At 38.5% G+C, this 20,798-nt stretch overlaps 1 protein-coding gene across 1 annotated transcript in view; it reads right to left on the bottom strand.

Moving 5' to 3' along the window:
• The window catches only part of ABCB7 (ATP binding cassette subfamily B member 7), a 192,424-nt gene that overhangs the window by 29,992 nt on the left and 141,634 nt on the right, over window positions 1-20,798 (bottom strand). The window contains exons 9-12 of the mRNA XM_080652628.1: window positions 18,648-18,805; window positions 17,915-18,078; window positions 17,631-17,760; window positions 14,416-14,587 (exon numbers count right to left, since the gene is read on the bottom strand). Coding sequence (XP_080508754.1) covers window positions 14,416-14,587; window positions 17,631-17,760; window positions 17,915-18,078; window positions 18,648-18,805 — 624 coding nt within the window. The remainder of the gene's footprint in view (window positions 1-14,415; window positions 14,588-17,630; window positions 17,761-17,914; window positions 18,079-18,647; window positions 18,806-20,798) is intronic.

Here is a 20,798-nt window from a genome sequence, read left to right as displayed (position 1 = left end):
AGCCACTCCAACCTTCAGCAATAACCAACCCTGAGCAGTCAGCAGCCATTAACATCGAGGCAAGATCCTCTACCAGTGGCCACCCCACCAAGACTGGGAGTCATAGCTGATCTAATACAAAGAAACAAACATAAGGAGACAGCCAAATGGGAAAACAAAGGAACAGGACCCAAATGAAAGAATAAGAGTAATCTTCAGAAAAAGAGCTAAATGAGTTGGAGGCAAGCAATTTATCAGAAACAGAGCTCAAAGTAATGGTTATAAGGATGCTCGACAGCAGAAAAAAAAGGATATAAAAACCATGAAAAATAATCAAATGGAAATGAAGAATACCATAGTTGATATGAAGAACACGTTGGAAGGAATAAAAACAGTAGGCTCCACGAAGAGAGGACCAAATAACAATTTTGAAGACAAAGTAGAAAAAATATCACCCAATCAGAGCATTAAAAAAAATAATTAAAAAGAATGAGAATAGTTTAAGGGAACTTTGGAACAACATGAAACAACAACATCTGCATCATAGGGGTACAAAGAGAAGTAGATAGCAAGAAAGGGATAGAGAACCTATTTGAAGAAATAATGACAAAAAACTCCCCTAAACTGGTGAAGGAAAAAGTCATACAAGTTAAGGAAACACAGAGAGTCACAATCAAGAAAAACCCAAAGAGGCTCATACCAAGACATATCATAATAATAATGGTCAAGGTTAAAGAGATCAAAGAGAGAATCTTTTTTAAAATATATTTTAATTGATTGCAACAAGGAAGGGAGAGGGAAAGATAGATAGAAACATAAATGGTGAGAGAGAATCATTGATCAGCCGTCTCTTGCATGCCCCACACTAGGGATAGAGCCTGCCATCCAGGCATGTGCCTTGACTGGAAAATGAGCTGTAACCTCCTGGTTCATAGGTCGATTTTCAACCACAGAGCCATGCCGGCCGGGCCAAACATAGAATCTTAAAGTCAGCAAGAGAGAGACAGTGAATTATCTATAAGGCAGTTCCCATAAGGCTGTCTGCTGATTTCTGAATAGAAACACCAAAGGTTAGAGGGAATGGCATGAAGTATTCAAAGTAATGAAAATCAAGGATCTGAAACCAAAACTACTCTATTGAGCAAGGCTATTATTTAAAATTGAAGGTTAAATAAAAAGCTTCCCAGACCAGAAAAATAAAAGCTAAAGAAGTTTAGTACCAACAAAACAGCATTGCTAGAAATGTTAAAGGGATTGCTTTAAGAAGAAGAAAAAGAGGAACATAAGCATAAAGAGAAAAATGGCATTAAGTACCTACCAATAACATTAAATGTAAATGTCAATTTAGGTTCTCCGCCAATTTTTAAACTGGATTGTTTTTCTTCCTTTTGTTAAGTTGCTATGAGTTCCTTATATGTTTTGGATATTTACCCTTTATCAGATGTGTCATTGCCAAATATGTCAGCCCAGGACCTAGATAGACATTTCTCCAAAGTGGACATATAGATGGCCAAGAGGCATATGAAAAAATGCTCAAAGTCACTGACTATCAGAGAGATGCATTTTAAAATGACAGAATGACTAGCCATCAACAAATCAACAAATGACAAGTGCTGGCAAGGATGTGGAGAAAAGGGAACCCTAGTACACTCCTGGTGGAAATGCAGACTGATGCAGCCATTATGAAAAACAGTATGGAACTTCTGCAAAAAATTAAAAATGGAACTCTCATTTGGCCCAATAATCCAACTTCTAGAAATATATCCTAAGAAACCCAAAATACCAATCAGAAAGAAGGTATGCACCCCTATGTTCATAGCAGCACAATTTATAATAGCTAAGATCTGGAAACAGCCCAAGTGCCCATCAGTAGATGAGTGGATAAAAAAGCTGTGGTACATTTATACCATGGAATACAATGCAGCAGTAAAAAGGAAGAATCTCCTACTTCTGAGACAGCATGGAGGGACCTGGAGAGTATTATGCTAAGTGAAATAAGTCAGTCAGAGAAAGACAAGTATCACATGATCTCACTCATATGTGGAATCTAATTAACAAAATAAACTGATGAATGGAGTAGATCCAGAGACATGGAAGCATGGATCAGTGTGTGGAATCTCAGAGGGAAGCCAGGGGAGGGTGGGTGGGTGGGAGGTGATTAACCAAAGAACTTGTGTGCATATATGCATAACCCATGGACACAGACAATAGGGTAGAGATGGCCTGGGGTGGGGTGCGGGGGTGGGCTAGAAGGGGTCAATGGGCGAAAAAAGGAGATATATGTAATACTTTCAAAAATAAAGATTTTTAAAAAATAAATAAGAAAAAGGGAAACATGTAAATGGATTAAAGGCTCCAATACAAAGATATAGAGTAGTTGAATGGATACGAAATCTCGACCCATATACTAGTATATCTTGTCTACAAGAAAACCACCTCAGAAATAAAGATTTACAAAGGCTTAAAGTGAAGGAAAGAAAACCATTCCATTTAAATGAAAACAAACAAAAAAGCTGGGGTAGCAATACTTATATCTGACAAAATAGACTTCCAAAGAAAGACCAAGTAAAACACAAAGAAGGTCACTTCATAATACTAAAAGGATGGGTCCAACAAGAGGATATAACCCTGATAAACCTCTATGTATCCAAAATAGAAACATGTAAATAAAAAAGCTCTTGGTGGACTTAAAGGGACAGATGGACAGCAATAGAGTCATAGTAGGGGACTTTAACATGCCACTATCTTCTATGGATAGATCTTTCATAAAATATTATTAACCAGGAAACAGCAACCTTAAATGACACACTAGGTCAAATGGATTTAATTGATATTTATAGAATGTTTAATTACAGAACAAAGCAGCAGAATATACATTCTTCTCAAGTGCACATGGGACATTCTCAAAGACAGACTACATGTTAGGACACAAAAGAACATTTAAATCACATCCAGTATGTTCTCCGACTGCAACAGCATGAAACTAGAAATTAGCCACACACAAAAAAAACCTCAAAAAAATTAAAACAAACGGAGGCTAAATAGCATGTTATTAAACAATGAATAAGTTACCAATGAGATTAAGGAAGAAAAACAATTACCCAGAAACAAATGAAAATGAACACACATCCCAAAAATCTAAGGGACACAGGGAAAGAAGTCTTGAGAGTAAAGGTCAAAGCATTACAGGCCTAACTTGAGAAGCAAGAAAGACCTCAAGTACAAAATCTAATCCTACAAATAAAAGAATTATAAAAAGAACAGAAGGAAAAAGCCCACTGTAAGTAGTGGGAAGGAAATACTAAAAATCTGAGCAGAAATAAATGACATAGAGATTAAAATAAAAATATCAACAAAACCAAGAGCTGGTTCTCTGAAAAGAAATGAAAATCAAGGATCTGAAACCAAAACTACTCTCATTTGGCCCAATAATCCAACCAGATTAATCAAGAATGAAAGATAGAGAACCCACATAAGTAAAATCAGAAATGAAAGAGGCGCTATTACAACTGACATCACAGAAATACAAAGGATTGCAAGAAAATATTATGAACAACTATATGCTGACAAATTGGACAACCTAGGTGAAAGGGACAAATTCCTAGAAACATATGATCTTCCAAAACTGAAATCAGGAAGATGCAGAACCAAAAGCAACTAATGAAATCGAGGCAGTAATAAAAACAAGAAACAAAACAAACAAAAAACAACCCCCACTCCAAAAAAAAACAAAAACAAACAAACAAAACAAACAAACAAAAAAAAAACTGCAAGCAAACAAAAGTCCTGGACCAGATGGCTTCACAGGGGAGTTTTATCAAACATTGAAAGAACTAATACCTATCCTCCGCAAACTATTACAAAAAAAATCCAAAAGGCGGGAAGACGAGCAAGCTCTTTTTACAATGCTGGCATTATTCTAATTCTGAAATCAGATAAAGACACTACAAAGAGCCCAGCTGACATGGCTAAGTGGTTGAGCATCCACCTATGAACCAGGAGGTCACGGTTCGATTCCCGGTCAGGGCACATGCAGGGGTTGCAGTCTCAATACCTGGTGTGGGGCATGCAGGAGGCAACTGATCACTGATTCTCTCTCATCATTGATGTTTCTATCTCTCTCTCCCTCTCTGAAATCAATAAAAATATATTTTTAAAAAAGAAAGAAAATCATAGTCCAGTATCTCTGATAAATATAGATGTAAAAACCCTTAATAAAATATTAGGAAATCACATCCAGCAGTACATTAAAAAGATCATACACCATGACCAAATGGGACTTATTCTGGTGATGCAAGGCTGTTACAATATTCGCAAATCAATCAATGTGATACATCACATAAACAAAAAAAGATAAGTCACATGATCATATCAATAGAAACAGAAAAAAGCACTCAATGAAACCCAGCACCCATTTATGATAAAAACTCTCTGCAAAGTGGGAATAGAGGGTTCATACCACCACATAATAAAGGCCATTTATGACAAACCTAAAGCCGATATCATATTCAATGGTCAAAAGCTAAAAGTGTTTCCCTTAAAATCACAGGGGAAAACTTACACCACTCTTATTCAACACTAGAGGCCTAGTGCACAAAATTTGTGTGTGTGGGGGGGTGTCACTCAGCCCAGCCTGCACTGTCTCCAATCTGAGACTCCTTGGGGGATATCCGACTGCTGGTTTAGGCCTGATCCCTCTCACAATCTGGGACTGCTGGCTCCTAACCACTCGCCTGCTTGCCTGATTGCCCATAACCACTCTGCCTGCCAGCCTGATAGCCCCCTAACTGCTCCCCTGCTGGCATGATCATCCCCAACTGTCCTCCCCTGCTGGCCTGATCACCCCCAAGTGCCTTCCCCTGCGGGACTGAGGGGACTAAGGCTGGATGAGGCTGGATGCTGCGGGGACTAGATGAGGCGGGGCTGAGGGGACTGGGGGGACTCTGGCTGGATGAGGCAGGGCTGAGGGGCCTTGGGGAGTGAGGCTGGATGAGGCAGGTCTGAGGGGACTGGGCACCGCCATCTTGTGGTGTGATGGTCAATTAGCATATTCCCTCTTTATTAGATAGGATGGAACTGGAAGTTCTAGCCACGGCAATCAGAAAAGAAGAATAAAAGACATCCAGATTCGAAAGGAGGAAAAAACTGTCATTATTCACAGATGACATGATACTGTATATTAAAAACCCTAAAGACTCCTCCAAATAACTAGCAATAATAAATGAATTTGGCAAGACAGCAGGATACAAAATCATTGGCATTTTTATATACCAATAATGAACTCCCAGAAAGAGAAACTGAGAAAAAAAATTCCATTTACTATTACAACAAAAAAATTATAGGACACTACAAAGAAATTGAGGAAGATACAAATAAGTAGAAGCATAGACCCTGTTCCTGTATAGAAAGAATTAACATTAAAATATCCTTACTATCCAAAGCAATCTATAGATTGAATGCAATTAAAATATCAACAGCATATTTCACATATCTAGAAAAAACAATCCAAAAATGTATATGGAATAAAAAAAAGATCCCAAATTGCCACAGCAATCTTGACAAAGAAGAGCAAAGTTGGAGGTATCACAATACTGAATATCAAACTATACTACAAGGCCATTATAATCAAAAGAGTCTGATACAGGGGGGAAAAATGGAGGCGGAATAGACGGACATGTCTGTGCCTTGTCCCAGAGCAGATAGAAAGAACAGCTGAGGGTCACACGGGGAGTGTTTGTGGCGAGTTAAGGGACAGCTATACTCCAGGAGAAAGTGGGGGACTGCTGGATGGGGCTCCCCTGACCAGGCAGCCCCCACTGCTACTGGGTTCCCTCCCGGAGCCACTGGCTCGGATGCGGAGACCAGGCCATCTTGAAGGGGAAAGTGGATGTTATTGGAAGCCTGAAAATCTACAACTGTGGCACCCACCAAACAGTTGCGAAACCCAGAGCACCAGTCCCCAATTAGCACAAAAACGCGGATTCAGAGGAGCTCTACACTCCACCATGGAAAGGTCAGATTTTGCCTGGGATAAGGTGAGGTCTCTGGTTCCGGCAGGACAGAGAAATGCGCGCACTGCGGGAGCTGGAGGCCCGGGGAAAGTCTGCATGTAGAAAAATCCGTGGCTGTTGGGGCTGGCGTGATCCGTGAATGTGGAAAGGGGTCCTCAGAGCTGCTAACAGAGGGGATCTCTAAAAAGCAACCCATTTTGATCTGACACAGAAGGACAGCCTAGGAGGATCCAAGATGGCGGCGTAGGTAAACACCTAAACTGTTGCCTCGCACAACAATTTCAAAACTACAACTAAAAGACAAAATGTCTATCACCCAGAACCATGGGAAAGCTGACTGAGTGGAAGTACTACAACTGGAAGGAAAGAGAAAACAGCATTGAGAGGTGCACAACCGCTGAAAAGCTGAGGTACGGGGGCGCGCGAATCGGGCTGGCGAAGGGCGACTGGGAGCGCTGCTTTTTTTAACCCGAAGGGAGACAAGCTCCCAATTACTCCAAACTCCAGTTTCTAGGGAGACTCAGGGGACCCAAACTCCTACGGGGAGAAGCTGGACTGTCTGCCATGGGGTCGGAAAGTGAGGGTGGCTTGCTTGCAGGGCTGCGCTCAGGAATAATTGTTTACTGTGCTGGGGCGTGGGACGCGGGGATGCGGGGACGCAGTCGGAGACACAGAGCTGGCTAACTGGCAGCCATCGCTGTTTGCCACACCCTAGCCTAGTCACACCCTGAGATCCCGCCCCGCACAATCTACAAAACCACCCAAGCTCCAAGCAGCAGCTTTAGCATATGAATGACCTGCTTATCGCAGCTTAACCTAGCAAACTTGCAGCCCGGGTCAGACAGCTCCAAAACCTCCAAACTCCAAGCAAAGAGGAGAAAACTGTAGTTTTCGCTGGAGTGCCTGCTGGGTAGCCTCAGAAAGTAGCTGACCTGCACCCCATTAGAGATCCAGAAGCCAGTGTACCTAGTGGTCAGTGTAACACAGCAGATTTCAACTCCTCACATCCATAAGTGACATATTCAAGAGGCAGACTCAGTGAGCACCAAAGCCCCAGTGAAACAAGTCCTGCCCCCTAAGCGTGTCTCCAGCGCAGCAGTTCTTCCATTATAGACACAGCAGGTCCTCACAGCCAACTGGCCTGGAGGTCAATTCCTCCCAGTAATACCAACAGCAATCAAGGCTTAACTACACCAAGACTTTGCACTCAGCCCACAAAGGGGTGTACCAAGAGCGTCCACCTCAGGTGATTGGGGAGGCTGACCTACTGGCCCCTATAGGTCACCTACCACACAAAGCCACTCCATCAGCACAAGAAAGCAGCAAAATGCCAAGACAAAGAAACATGTCACGAATGAAAGAAATGGAGGAAAGCAAACTACTGGACGACATAGAGTTCAGAACCACATTTATAAGGTTACTCAAGAATCTTCTAAAAACCGCTGAGGAGCCCTAACCAGTTTGGCTCAGTGGATAGAGCGTCGGCCTGCGGACTGAAGGGTCCCGGGTTCGATTCCGGTCAAGGGCATGTACCTGGGTTGCGGGCACATCCCCAGTAGGGGGCGTGCAGGAGGCAGCTGATCGATGTCTCTCTCTCATCGATGTTTCTAACTCTCTATCCCTCTCTCTTCCTCTCTGTAAAAAATCAATAAAATATATTAAAAAAAATTAAAAAAAATAAAAAAATAAAAACCGCTGAGGAACTTAGTGAGACCTTCAAGGATCTTAATGAAAATGCCAAAAAAAAATGGAAAAGGACCAGTCAGAAATTAAGCATACACTGTCTGAAATAAAGAATATACAGAAACTCAACTGTAGATCAACGTACCCCAAGAATCAAACCAAAGATCTGAAATATGAGGAAACAAAAAACAACCAACCAGAAAAACAAAAAGAAAAAAGAATCCAAAAATATGAAGATAGTGTAAGGAGCCTCTGGGACAACTTTAAGCATACCAACATCCGAATTTTTGGGGTGCCAGAAGAAGACAGAGAGCAAAATATTGAAAACCTAGTAGAAGAAATAATGACAGAAAACTTTCCCTACCTGGTGAAAGAAATAGACTTACAAGTTCAGGAAGCACACAGAACCCCATACAAGAGGAATCCAAAGAGGACCACACCAAGACACATCATAATTAAAATGCCAAGGGCAAAAGACAAAGAGAGAATCTTGAAAGCAGTAAGAGAAAAACAGTTGGTTACCTACAAGGGAGTACCCATACAACTGTCAGCTGATTTCTCGGCAGAAACTATGCAGGCCAGAAGGGAGTGGCAAGAAATCTTCAAAGTGATGAACAGCAAGAACCTACAACCAAGATTACTCTACCCAGCAAAGCTATCATTCAGAGTTGAAGGTAAGATAAAGAGCTTCACAGACAAGAAAAAGCTAAAGGAGTTCATCACCACCAAACCAGGATTACATGAAATGCTGAAGGGTATTCTTTAAGAAGAGGAAGAAGAAGAAAAAGGTAAAGATAAAAATTATGAACAACAAAATGACATCAAATACATACCTACCACCAAGTGAATCTAAAAATCAAGTGAATAAACAATCTGAAGAACAGAATGGACTGGTGAATATAATAGTATTAGGGACATAGAAAGGGAGTGGACTGACAATTCTCAGGGGGGAGGGGGTGTGAGGGGTGCGGGAAGAGATTGCACAAAAATCTTACACCTATGGATGAAGACAGTGGCAGAGGGTAAGGGCATGGGGTGGGGTGGGGAATCAGGTGGAGGGGAGCTATTGGGGGGAAAAAAGAGGAACACCTGTAATAATCTGAACAATAAAGATTTATTAAAAACAAAACAAAACAAAACAAAACAAATAAATAAATGGTGCTGGGAAAATTGGAAAGTTACATGCAAAAAAATGACAGTAGACCACTAACTTACACTATACACAAGAATAAACTCAAAGTGGATAAAAGACTTCAATGTCAGTTGTGAAACAATAAAAATCCTATAAGAAAATATAGGCAGCAAAATCTCAGACATCTCTCGTAGCAAGATGTTTACAGATACATCTTCTAACACAAAGGAAACTAAGGAGAAAATAAACAAATGGGACTATATCAAAATAAAAAGCTTCTGCACTGCAAAAGAAACCATCAACAAAATGAAAAGAAAACGCACTGTATGGGAGAACATATTTGCCAATGATATGTCTGATAAGGGGTTAATTTCCAAAATATATAGAACTCATACAACTCAACACCAGGAAGACACACAAATCCAATTAAGAAATGAGCATAGGATCTGAATAGACACTTCTCCAGAGGACCTACAAATGAAAAAAATGCTCACTGTCCTTAAACATTAGAGAGATGCAAATTAAACCACAAAGACATATCACCTCACACCTGTCAGAATGGCTACCATCAAGAAATCAACAAACAGCAAGTGCTGAGGAGGATGTGTAGAAAAGGGAACCCTAGTGTACTATTGGTGGGGAATGCAGAATGGTGTAGCCACTGAGGAAAAGTTTATGGAGTTTCCTCAAAAAATTGAAAGTGGAACTACCTTATGACCCAGTAATCCCACTTCTGGGAAGATATCCTAAGAATTCTGAAACACCAATCAGAAATAATATATGCACCCCTATCATTGCAGCAATATTTAAAATAGCCAAGATCTGGAAACAGCCCAAGTGCCCATCAGTAGAAGAATGGATAAAAAAAGCTGTGGAATATTTACACAATGAAATACTATGCAGCTGTCTCATCAAACGATATCTTTCCCTTTGAGATAGCATGGAGGAACCTGGAGATTATTATGCTAAGTGTAATAAGCCAGTCAGAGAAAAAGACAAATATCATATGATCTCACTTATATGTGGAATCTAATGAACAAAATAAACTGACAAACAAAATAGAACCAGAGACATGGATACATGGTATAAACTGACAGATGAGAGGGGAGGTGGGTGGTGCAGATGGGATGACAGAAGGTGAAGAGAATGGGCAAAGAACATATATGCACTGACCATGGACACAGACAACAATGTGGTGAGGTCCAGAGGGTGAGGAGGGCAAGGTCTGGATAGCAGTGGACAAAGGGGGAGACCATAGAGAACATCTGTAATAATATCAACAATTTTTAAAAATTTCCTCCAACCAGCCAAAATTATGACTCGCTGAAGGCTCAAATGGTCATTAGAATTTTTTAGCAATAAAATATTTTTAAATTTATATATATTATTTTTAAGACATATTTTGTTATATACTTAATTGACTATAGTATAATGTAATCTTAACTTTTATATGCACTGGAAAACCAAAAAATTTGTGAGGTACTTTATTGTGATATTTCATTTTATTGCAGTACTCTGGAGCCAAACCCAAAATATCTCTGAGGTATAGCTGTATAAAAGGTGGTGCTTTACTTAATATGCCCCTTTTGGCTTCTTTTCTTGTCTGTTATCTATTAATTTATTAATATCTGAAAAAATATTTTTCAGCTTCAGTAAGCTCTTCAGGAAACAAATTCCACCTTTTTATTTTCTGGTACACCAAGTATATTTGTTCTGCAATTTATTTTCTTCAACCTATAAAAGGACTTTTATTAATATTAATATCTAATATTAATGCCTAAGTTTATATTCATACTATCCACACTCTTCCCCATTTTATAAGATCAAAATGTCCCTAACAAAGCAGACACCATGACAGAACTATCTGCTGATCTCCCTTGTAACTCAGCAACAGAAAGCTCCTAAAAGAAGCAGACACTCAGAGGAAGGATTCATTTTGTCATTTTTTTAATTTGAGATTTTTAATTAAATTCATTGGGGTGACATTGGTTAATAAAATTATACAGGTTTCAAGTGTACAATTCTTTAATACATCATCTGTATATTGCATTGTGTATTCACCAACCAAAGTTTTTGATGTGCCTCCCAAATTTCAAATCGAAACCAACCCAGATCCAATTTTATTGAATATAATTTTGGAACTTGAAGAAGAGCATTTGTTTATCTCTACCAGAATTGAGCATAGATGCCAATCAATACATTGCTCCTTTTGAGATGTCTGGTTGTAAGGCGATGGGTATGAGGTAAAAATAACGTTTCTTTAGCGATTCCTACTCTCAAAGGTATGCTGAGAGGGGAAACAAATGATTGGAAAATGCAATGTGGCATAGTCATCTGAGTCAAAGTCATAAGTTGAGGAAGGTAGCCCATATTATGTGACAAATTGGGAATTTCCAGAGTCAGCCAAATGGACAAATAATCTGAGGGTGAGCTAGTTAATTGGAAATTACTCCTATTGAAAGCAATGGTAAAGTATAAAAGTGAACTGGAATAATACAGGCACCTTATACTATTAATTAATGACCAAATAACTATTACAAACCAACTAAATGTGAAAATAATCTTTAACATTTTCTAAACCTAGATCAAAACTTTCTAATAGACTGTAAATTCCTTGAGAAGATTGGCTTATGCTTCATCTTTTGAACTCTCAAATCATTTAGCATAGTAGATTGCAGGTAGTACAGGTATACCGGTTAATAATGAGGATTTTATAATCAAAGAAAATATGATAATTTCAAGGGAAACATCAAAAGTGCTTTATTCAAAGTAATGTCTATCACTAGCTACACATTTTCCCATCTTTCAGGTAATTTGTGGATACCGTCCCAAAAGAACTTTTCTTGTTTTGAGGCAAACCATTCAGAGACCCAATTTTCCACTTCTTCATATGTTTTGAAGTGCTGCTCAGAAAGTGTGTGTGCCATCAATTGGAACAAGTGGTAATCTGAAGGAGCAAGGTCTGCTGAATATAGCGGGGGTTAATACTTCCCAGGCAAGATCTTTTAATGTGTCTTTAACTGATTTTGAAGTGTGTGATGATGCGTCATCATGAAGCAAAATTACTTTGCTGTGTCTTCTGGAACATTCTGGTTGTTTCACAATCAAAGCATGGTTCAAATTGATTATTTGTTGTCGGTAGCGATCAGTATTAACGGTTTCACCCGGTTTTAGAAGTTCATAATACACCACATCTTCATGATCCCACCAAACGCAGAGCATTGTCTTCTTTCCAAAGCGATTTGGCCTTGCAGTCGATGTTGATGGCTGACCTGGATCAATCCATGCTTTTGTGCGTTTGGGATTCTCAAAATAAATCCACTTTTCATCGCCAGTCACAATTCGATGCAAAAAAGACTTTCTTTCATGCCACTAAGCAACATTTTACTGATGACTTTTCAATTTTCCATTTGTCTTTCCTTCAGTTGATGTAGCACCCATTTTCCTTCCTTTAAAATATTTCCCATTGCTTGTAAACAATCGGAAATTGTTTGCTGAGCAACGTTTAATCTTTCTGCAAGTTGTTACTGAGTTTGACACACATCTTCATCCAATAATGCTTATAATTGTTGGTCTTCAAACTTTTTCGGTTGACCTGGACGTTCTTTATCTTTCACATCGAAATCATCACTTTTAAAGCATTTAAACCAGCATTCACAAGTATCTTGAGATGGAACATGTTCACCATAAGCTTTCTGAAGTATTCAGCAGCACTTTTCTTCAAAATAATGAATTATAACTTCCCGCAAATGCTTTTTTTGGCACGAAATTTGACATTTTTGAAGTGTAAAAATATCTATGATGTTAACACCTTCAGCAAATTTGACATATGAAGTTTTGAAGCTTGTTGTCAATACAACAAAATAGCATACATATCAAATTGCATATGTGTCAACATATGTGTAACTACATCTATTGAAAAAAATCCGCATTATTAACCAGTATACCTGGTACACAGGTTTATAGATATATGCATCTGTATCTGTACATCATGTATATACTAGAGGCCCAGTGCATGACATTCGTGCACTCGGGGAGAGGGGAGTCCTCAGCCCGGCCTGTGCCCTTTTGCAGTCCAGGAGCCCTCGGGGAGCGGGCCTAAGTTGGCAGTTGGACATCCTTAGCGCTGCTGCACAGGCAGGAGAGGCTCCGCCACCGCCACTGCACTCATCAACTGTCAGCCCAGCTTGTGGCTGAGCAGCGCACCCCCTGTGGGAGCACATTGACCACCAGGGGACAGCTCCTGCATTGAGCGTCTGCCCCCTGGTGGTCAGTGCACATCATAGTGACCAGTCATTCCACTGTTCGATTGATTTGCATATTACCCTCTTATTTTTATAGGATATGTTTATAGATATATGCATCTGTATCTATATATTATGTATATACTAGAAGCCCGGTGCACGAATTCGTGCATGGGTAGGGTCCCTAGGCCTGGCCAGTGATCAGGGCCGATCAGGTTCCTCGCCTACCTGCCTCCCCTCCTCTTTCCCTTGCCACCCGCGCGCTGCCTCAATGTGGTTCCCCCCACCTCCCCACCTCCTCCTTCCCTCGCTCCCTAATCAATGTTGTGAACAAATGAAGCCAGTTTGTAACAAAGAGAAATGGGGATATATTAAAATTCATGCATACTATTCTTTATTCCCCTTTTGCCTTACTCCTATCCCTAATCTATAAATTTCCTCCTTAAACTAAATTAGAATAAAGAATAAATGTAAAGGATTCAGTATATGAGTTACATTAATACTTGCAGGCATTAGATATTATTGTACTCTGGAATTCAAATAATTTGGGGTTAAGAAACATATTTATGGACCCTCCAAAAATTCAGTCATTTTAGGATAATTCATTATTAAACCTTATCAATATCATAATTAAACACTTAAATAGAAATGTAGAAGCCCCAAATTTACTTGACCATTGAATCAACAAGGACATGTAAATGAAGATTGCTGTAAGGAACATATGGTGTCACCTGGGTACTAGACTTATCGAGGTGATTATTTCATAAGATATATGAAAGTCTAACCACTATGTTATACATATGAAACGAATATATATATATTGCATGTCAACTGTAATTGAAAAGTAATTTACAAAAAAAGTATAACAGTTAAGTATATCCTGTACAAGGAAGTCTAAAGTATTCAAAACATTACATAATAATCGAGGAAATTATGATGAGATACACTAGTAACTACCAAATTACTTCTTTCTACTCTAACTACTTTCCAAGGAGAATAATGATCCTGGCTTTCCTTTAATATTAAGAATATGGGTAACAAGTTAATACTGATTTGAGCATATATCCATAACTTACTATTAAGCACTTAACGTGTTTGCAGCTGCAAAAGAAAAAAAAGACTTGTCTGATTTGAGAACACTTACTTCTATTAGATTGTTTACAGTGATGGATAGGAGGCTTGGGGACCTTGTCTAAAGCACTTGGATAAGCACTAAGTTTGAATACTACTACTGTATTTTCTAGAAAATGGCTATGATAAATTAAAGTTTGAAGGGAATATCCAAGTGTGGTGGTGGTCTGTGTGTGTGTGTGTGTGGGCGGGGGGGGGGGGGGGGGGGGCGGGCGAAGATCTAAACTCTGATTACCTGAAAGCTTGAGTCCTCGTTCCCCGACTTGGGTGTCATATCCATGTGGCATTCGAAGAATTGCATCATGGAGTCCAGCTAATTTTGCCACTGCATACACATCCTCAGGTGAAGCACTGATGTTTCCATATAACAGGTTGTAGTAAATGGTATTATGGAAGAGGACAGCATCCTGGAGCAGACACACACAGACACACAGACACACACACACACACTTATGTTCATCATAAAGATTATTAAAATAACAGTAAAGACATAAAGGCATAAAGAGTAAAACATGATAACCCCCCAAATCACCCCCCCACATCCCTGCAATTCCATTTCCCTTCCCAGAGATAATCACCATTAACAATTTGCTGTGTATTATTGCTGATTTTTTTCAATCCATTTATAGGCCTAAACATACACTTTTTTTTCAACACAAATGGTGACATATTATATGTATTATTTTGCAAATTTTTTTTTCACTTAACACATCCTGGAGATTTTATATATCAGTAATAGAAACCTACTTCATTCTTTTTAACAGTTGTGTAATACTAAGGGTACATCATAGTTTATTTATCCATTCCTCTATTGATGGACATTAATGTAGTTTCTAAATTGTTACTACAAAGAATGTTGAAATATCCTTATATATATGACTTTGTGCACCCATGTATTTCTTTCTGTAAGAAGGATTCCTATAAGTAGACTGAGTTGAAAGGTAATCATATGTTTATCCATTGATAGTATTGCCCGACAGTCTTAAAATGCTGACAAGTATACATTCCAACCAATAGTGTATGAGGGTGCCAAGTCTCCATATGCTCAGCAATCCTGGATATTAATAAGTTTTACTTGATACTACTTTAGGAGTAAAATGTGCTTTTGGTTTAAATTAGCTTTTCCCAAATTAATAGTGAGGTAGAATATGTCTTTACAAAAACATATGTTTCTCAAAGCTTTTAAATTGAACTTAAAACAAAGAAAACAAAAAAAATATGAAAGTTCACTGCAAACATTCATTTGTTATTACAATTTATTCTGACATAGCAAACTATACCTAATTTAATTAGAGCATCCATCTCCTACTTCTCTTTAAGACTCCAAATGATTGGAAGGCAATAGTTAGTGAGATGAAATAAAATGACTCCATTAGTTCAAATTAACAAGGATACTCAATTAAAACTTCTTTAACATCATAATCAGAATTTTAGATATTATTTAAATAATATTTTAACCATTTATATTCCTACTACTAATATAAAATATTATTTTATTAAGTTGGAAATTAAACCAAATGAGCTTAAAGTTCTATAAAGAGAAAATACTTATTTTTAAATACTTTATATTCAGAAAAAAAGTTGACAAACAAATGCTAACTGGAAACTTTGAAAATACAAAAAATAAGGTAAAATAAAAATGAATTAAATAATCTATAATCCAGTAATAACTACTATTATCCAAAATGTTTCTCCTATCTTTTTTCTCTACTGACATATATTCATTTAATATTTAAAAATTGGGGATTTTATGTTTTGTTTTGGTATCCTCTTTTTCAACAAACTTTGTATCTGAGTATTTTGGCAACACTCAATATTATTTAAAAACTTGGTATTTACAAATGGCTGTATGACATTTGATACTATGATAATTTAACCATATACTTATTATTAGATATTTATATTGTTTCTAACTTCTGCTATTATAAATACTGCTGTAATGAGTATCTTTGCATATAAAAATCTGTTCGCATTTGTTCATTTCCTTACTAAAACTTCCTAGGGGCAGAATTATTGGAATAAAGGGTGTGAGTATTTTTCAGGCTCTTGATATGTATTGCCAATTTGCTCATCAGGAAAGCTGTATACTTTCACCAGCAAAACAAGAGACTGGCCATTTAATTCACAGCCCTGACCAAGCTGAATGCCATGAATTTTAAAATCCTTGACAATCTGGTTGTTTAGTAAAAAATGGCATTCCATGGTTGATTTAATTTATATTGCTAAGGCCTCCAATGAGGATGAACATCTCCTCTTTCCTTTATTGACCACATATATTAATCCTTAATGAATAAAATGTTTTATTTTTCAAGAGAATGGCTGGAATCTAGTTATACATAGTTATATGGATGAGAACAATGAGCCCTAAGTAGGAAGAGCCCATAATTCAGTTTATTTGATATACAGTTTAGGTCAGTGTTTTCCAACATATAGTTTATGAATATCTGTATCAGAATCACCTAGGTGGTATATTAAAAAACATAGGTTTCTCGGCGCCATATTGCAATCCTAAATGAGAACCAAGGTGTGTGAGAGAGAGTGCTGGCATTTCAATAATCTCCCTAGGTGATTCATACACACTAACATTTGGGATTCTCAGTGAAAGGGAGGACAAAGCAGAATGGAATGTGTCAGATCACTTGGGGACCTTTTACAAGTTACACATCCCTGTCTGATCCCTTTTCTACAGTTCTCCCAGGGAATCTGATTCTGATTCTAGGCTGCAACTTATTCCCAGGTCTCTCTATTGGCTTTCAGCATAAGAAAAACTCACATCCTATAAAAACTATCTCCTTCTTGTATTCTAGACTCTTACTCTGGCTTTACTTGTCCCTTCCACCCCTCCACCCCTTCACTCCAAAGTCATTCAGCAAATATTGTTAAATGCTTACTATGGGTCAGGAACTGTGCTTGGTACTGAAGGGACAGTGGTGATCATGGATACAAACTTGACGTTGGCAGCCAAACTACTTTGTAATTTTTATAAATTTACTATATCTAAAACTATTCAAAATTACAATAATAGTTTTCACTTACTGAACAATTGCATAATGAACATTGTGCTTGGTGCTTTACACATATTATCTCTTATCTATAATAATTCTATCCTATAAGAGAAATAGTATCTTGTTTTACAGATGAGGAAACTGAGGCCAAAACCACAGAATTTATAAGGGTTAGAACGGGAGTTAGAATCAGGTTCTATTTAATACCAGTGTTGGCTCTTTCCTCTATATTACTCTGTCTTTCTAAGGCTTAAAAAAAAATGTTTCCATCGTGCAGACATTCCATTCACTTTTTTTCAGTCTTTTTGGTAACAGAATTTGACCTACAGGGCTTAATGTTTCCTAATTAGAACATATTGACTCCTTGGATTCAAATTATTCTGGTAAAAGAGCCACCAACCCAGTAAATCTTCCCCCAAGTAGTTTTCTTCTTTCATTTAAATACCTGAGGCACTACCCCCACTGCTCTCCGAAGGCTCTCCAGACTCACATCTTGTATATTTTGACCAGCAAGGTAAATGTTACCCTTTTGAGGCTCATAGAATCGAAACAACAGCCTCACTATTGTGGATTTCCTGAAATTGGATATAAGGAAAAGTTATTTAGCTCCTAATGACATTAGGGAACCCCTGTTTTAAAAAACAGTATTCATTCTATTTTGATAAAGAAAAAGTATTACATTAAAAATCATTAATGATGCAGAATTTTATAAAAAACTAAATTACCCACCCTGACCCACTACCTCCTACAATGGCCACTTTCTTTCCTGCAGGGACTTCAAAAGATATTCCACTAAGAACTTTCTGCCCCTCTATGTATTCAAAATGCACATTATCAAAGGCCACCGTAGCTGTCTGTGGTGTGATCTGAAGGGGAGATGCCATCACTTTGTCCTAGCAGAGAAGAGACAAAAAAAAAAAAGCCACTTTACATACTTCCTAGAGTACAACTATGCAGATAATTTTCTAATTCACAGAGATAAAAAGGAAAATAATGGGAAGAAGGTAGTTTATAAGTACAGTTAGACCACTTTCAAGCTGCTTTTAAAAACTTTCTTTTCACTTTTCAATGCTAAGGCAAAACATCCTGGATGCTTTAATTTTTCAGTATTTTGGGAGGGAGGTAAAGGGATGCTGGATAGGGGAGTAAGGAAGTCGAGGATGTAAGAAGAGGCAATTGCATATCGTATATCATTATTATAAAAAATAAGTCAAGTGTAAGTACAAATAATTCCAGTTAACAATATTTAGCTTCTAGGCATAATATTCTTTGTCAACACTGTAAGGTTTCTAAAGATAGAAGAAAAAACCGTAACGACTTCCTAATAGACATGATAATCTCCATTTCTGCAAAAACAAAATTGGTTTCCTAACATGGTCATGTAAGAATATTCCCCTAGAATAATCCTATTAATGGGACAAAGCTCATATGCTTTTTAAAAGGTACGAAATAAATTACTTACTTTAATTCGGGTGTCTACCTTGAGTAATGTAAACAAGGTATTCATATCTATGAGTGCTTGTCTAGTTTCTCTATATACAGTTCCCAGAAAGTTCAGGGGTAATGAAAGCTGAAAAAGCAGTCCATTCACCATTACTAGATCTCCAACGGTAAGGGTACCTTAATATGCAATTGGCAGAAGAAGAAAAAAAAGGTATTTTAGATGTTATTAACTGTTCCAATTTAAAGCAGAGAAAAGTCTATTACTCTGGAATACAGTTCAAAATGTACAAAATAAAAAAATGTACAAAATCAGCAACTCTTAGGCCTACTTAAATTTCAAAGCATTTTTAAAATTAAATTTATTGGGGTGACATTAGTTAATATATAGGTTTCAAGTATACATTTCTATGACATACCATCTATATATTATATATTGCTCTGTGTGCCCAATGCCCAAAGTCAAATCTTCTTCCTTCACCATATATTTGACGCCCTTTACCCTTTAGTCCATAATTTAGGAATACAGGGCACTTGATATACGCTAAGTAGAATAGGAAAAGTCCACCCATACACTATACATTATACACACAAAAATATGGCTTAAGTGAGGATAAAAACCGAAAGCTCAAAATCTCTCCTTAAGCTAGTTTCTTTGTAATATAAAAAAAGAAATTTTAAAAAGAGTATATATTTAAAAATTGGAGCAAATGCATGACATGATTAAAAATGATAAACCAGGAGAAACCAAGATGGCGGCATAGGTAAACACCTAAACTGCTGCCTAGCACAACAATTTCAAAACTACAACTAAAAGACAGAACGGACACCATCCAGAACCACAGGAAAGCAGGCTGAGTGAAAATTCTACAACTAGAAGGAAGGAGAAAAGCTCACAGATTATTGGAGGTACGGCAAAGGGGCTTTGTGCGCGCAGAGAGGAAGGGCGGCTGAGAGCCTGGCTGACTTTCTCTGGCGGAAGGGGGAAGAAAGCCTCCGACCGCACTGAACCCCAGTTCTGACTGCACTGAACCCCAGTTCCAGGCGAGCCCCTGGGGACCCACGCTCTTGTGGGGGGAGTCTGGACTCTCGGGCGGAGACTCGGGAGCCGGGGAAGGCGGAGGACTGAAAGTGCGCACGCGCGTACGCACAAAGGCTGCGGGGGTTGCCACAGGCTTTCCCTAGTGGAGGGGAGTCAGAGGATTCTGACTGCACTGAGCCCCAGTTCTGACTGCAGTGAACCCCAGTTCAAGGCGAGCCCCTGGGGACCCACGCTCTTGTGGGGGGAGTCGGGACTCTCGCGGAGACTCGTGAGCCGGGGAAGGCGGAGGACTGAAAGCGCACGTGCGCGCAGGGGCGGGGCTGACAAGAAGCCAAGACTGAGGCTCCACCCCATCCAAGCTGAGCACAGAGGCTATTGCAATTTGGCAAGTCTAATCCTATAAGGCTGTCTCCAGCACCGAACTTCTCCCAGCATAGACACAGCTGATCCTTACAGCCAACTGGCCTGGAGGTCAATTCTTCCCAGTGATACCAACAACAATAAAGACTTAATTACAACAAGGCTGTACACACAGTCCACAAAGGGGTGCACCAAGAGTGTCCACCTCAGGTTAACTGGGGAAGCAGACCCACTGGGCCATATTGGAAACCTAGCACAAATATCTACCTTACCAACTCAGGGAATCAGTAAAAATGCGGGGTCAAAGAATCAGATCACAAACGAAAGAAATGGAGGAAAACAAACGACTGGATATAGAATTCAAAACCACCGTTATAAGACTTTTTAAGAATATCCTAGAAAAGGCCGATAAATATAACGAGACCCTCGAAGATATGAAAAAGGACCAACTAGAAATTAAACATACACTGACTGAAATAAAAAATATTATACAGAGACCCAGAAACAGAATAGAGGAACACAAGAATCAAGTCAAAGAAGTGAAATACAAAGAAGCAAAAAACACTCAACCGAAAAAGCAAAAAGCAAAAAAAAAAATCCAAAAAGTTGAAGATAATGTAAGAAGACTCTGGGACAACTTCAAGCGTACCAACATCAGAATTATGGGGGTGCCAGAAGAAGAGAGAGAGCAAGATACTGAAAACCTATTTGAAGAAATAATGACCGAAAACTTCCCCCACCTGGTGAAAGAAATAGACTTACAAGTCCAGG

The sequence above is a fragment of the Plecotus auritus genome (assembly GCF_963455305.1).
Source record: "Plecotus auritus genome assembly, chromosome: X".
NCBI classification, from domain to species: domain Eukaryota; kingdom Metazoa; phylum Chordata; class Mammalia; order Chiroptera; family Vespertilionidae; genus Plecotus; species Plecotus auritus.
The sequence above is the reverse complement of the archived record's forward strand: the minus strand, read 5'-3'. Positions and strand labels throughout refer to the sequence as shown.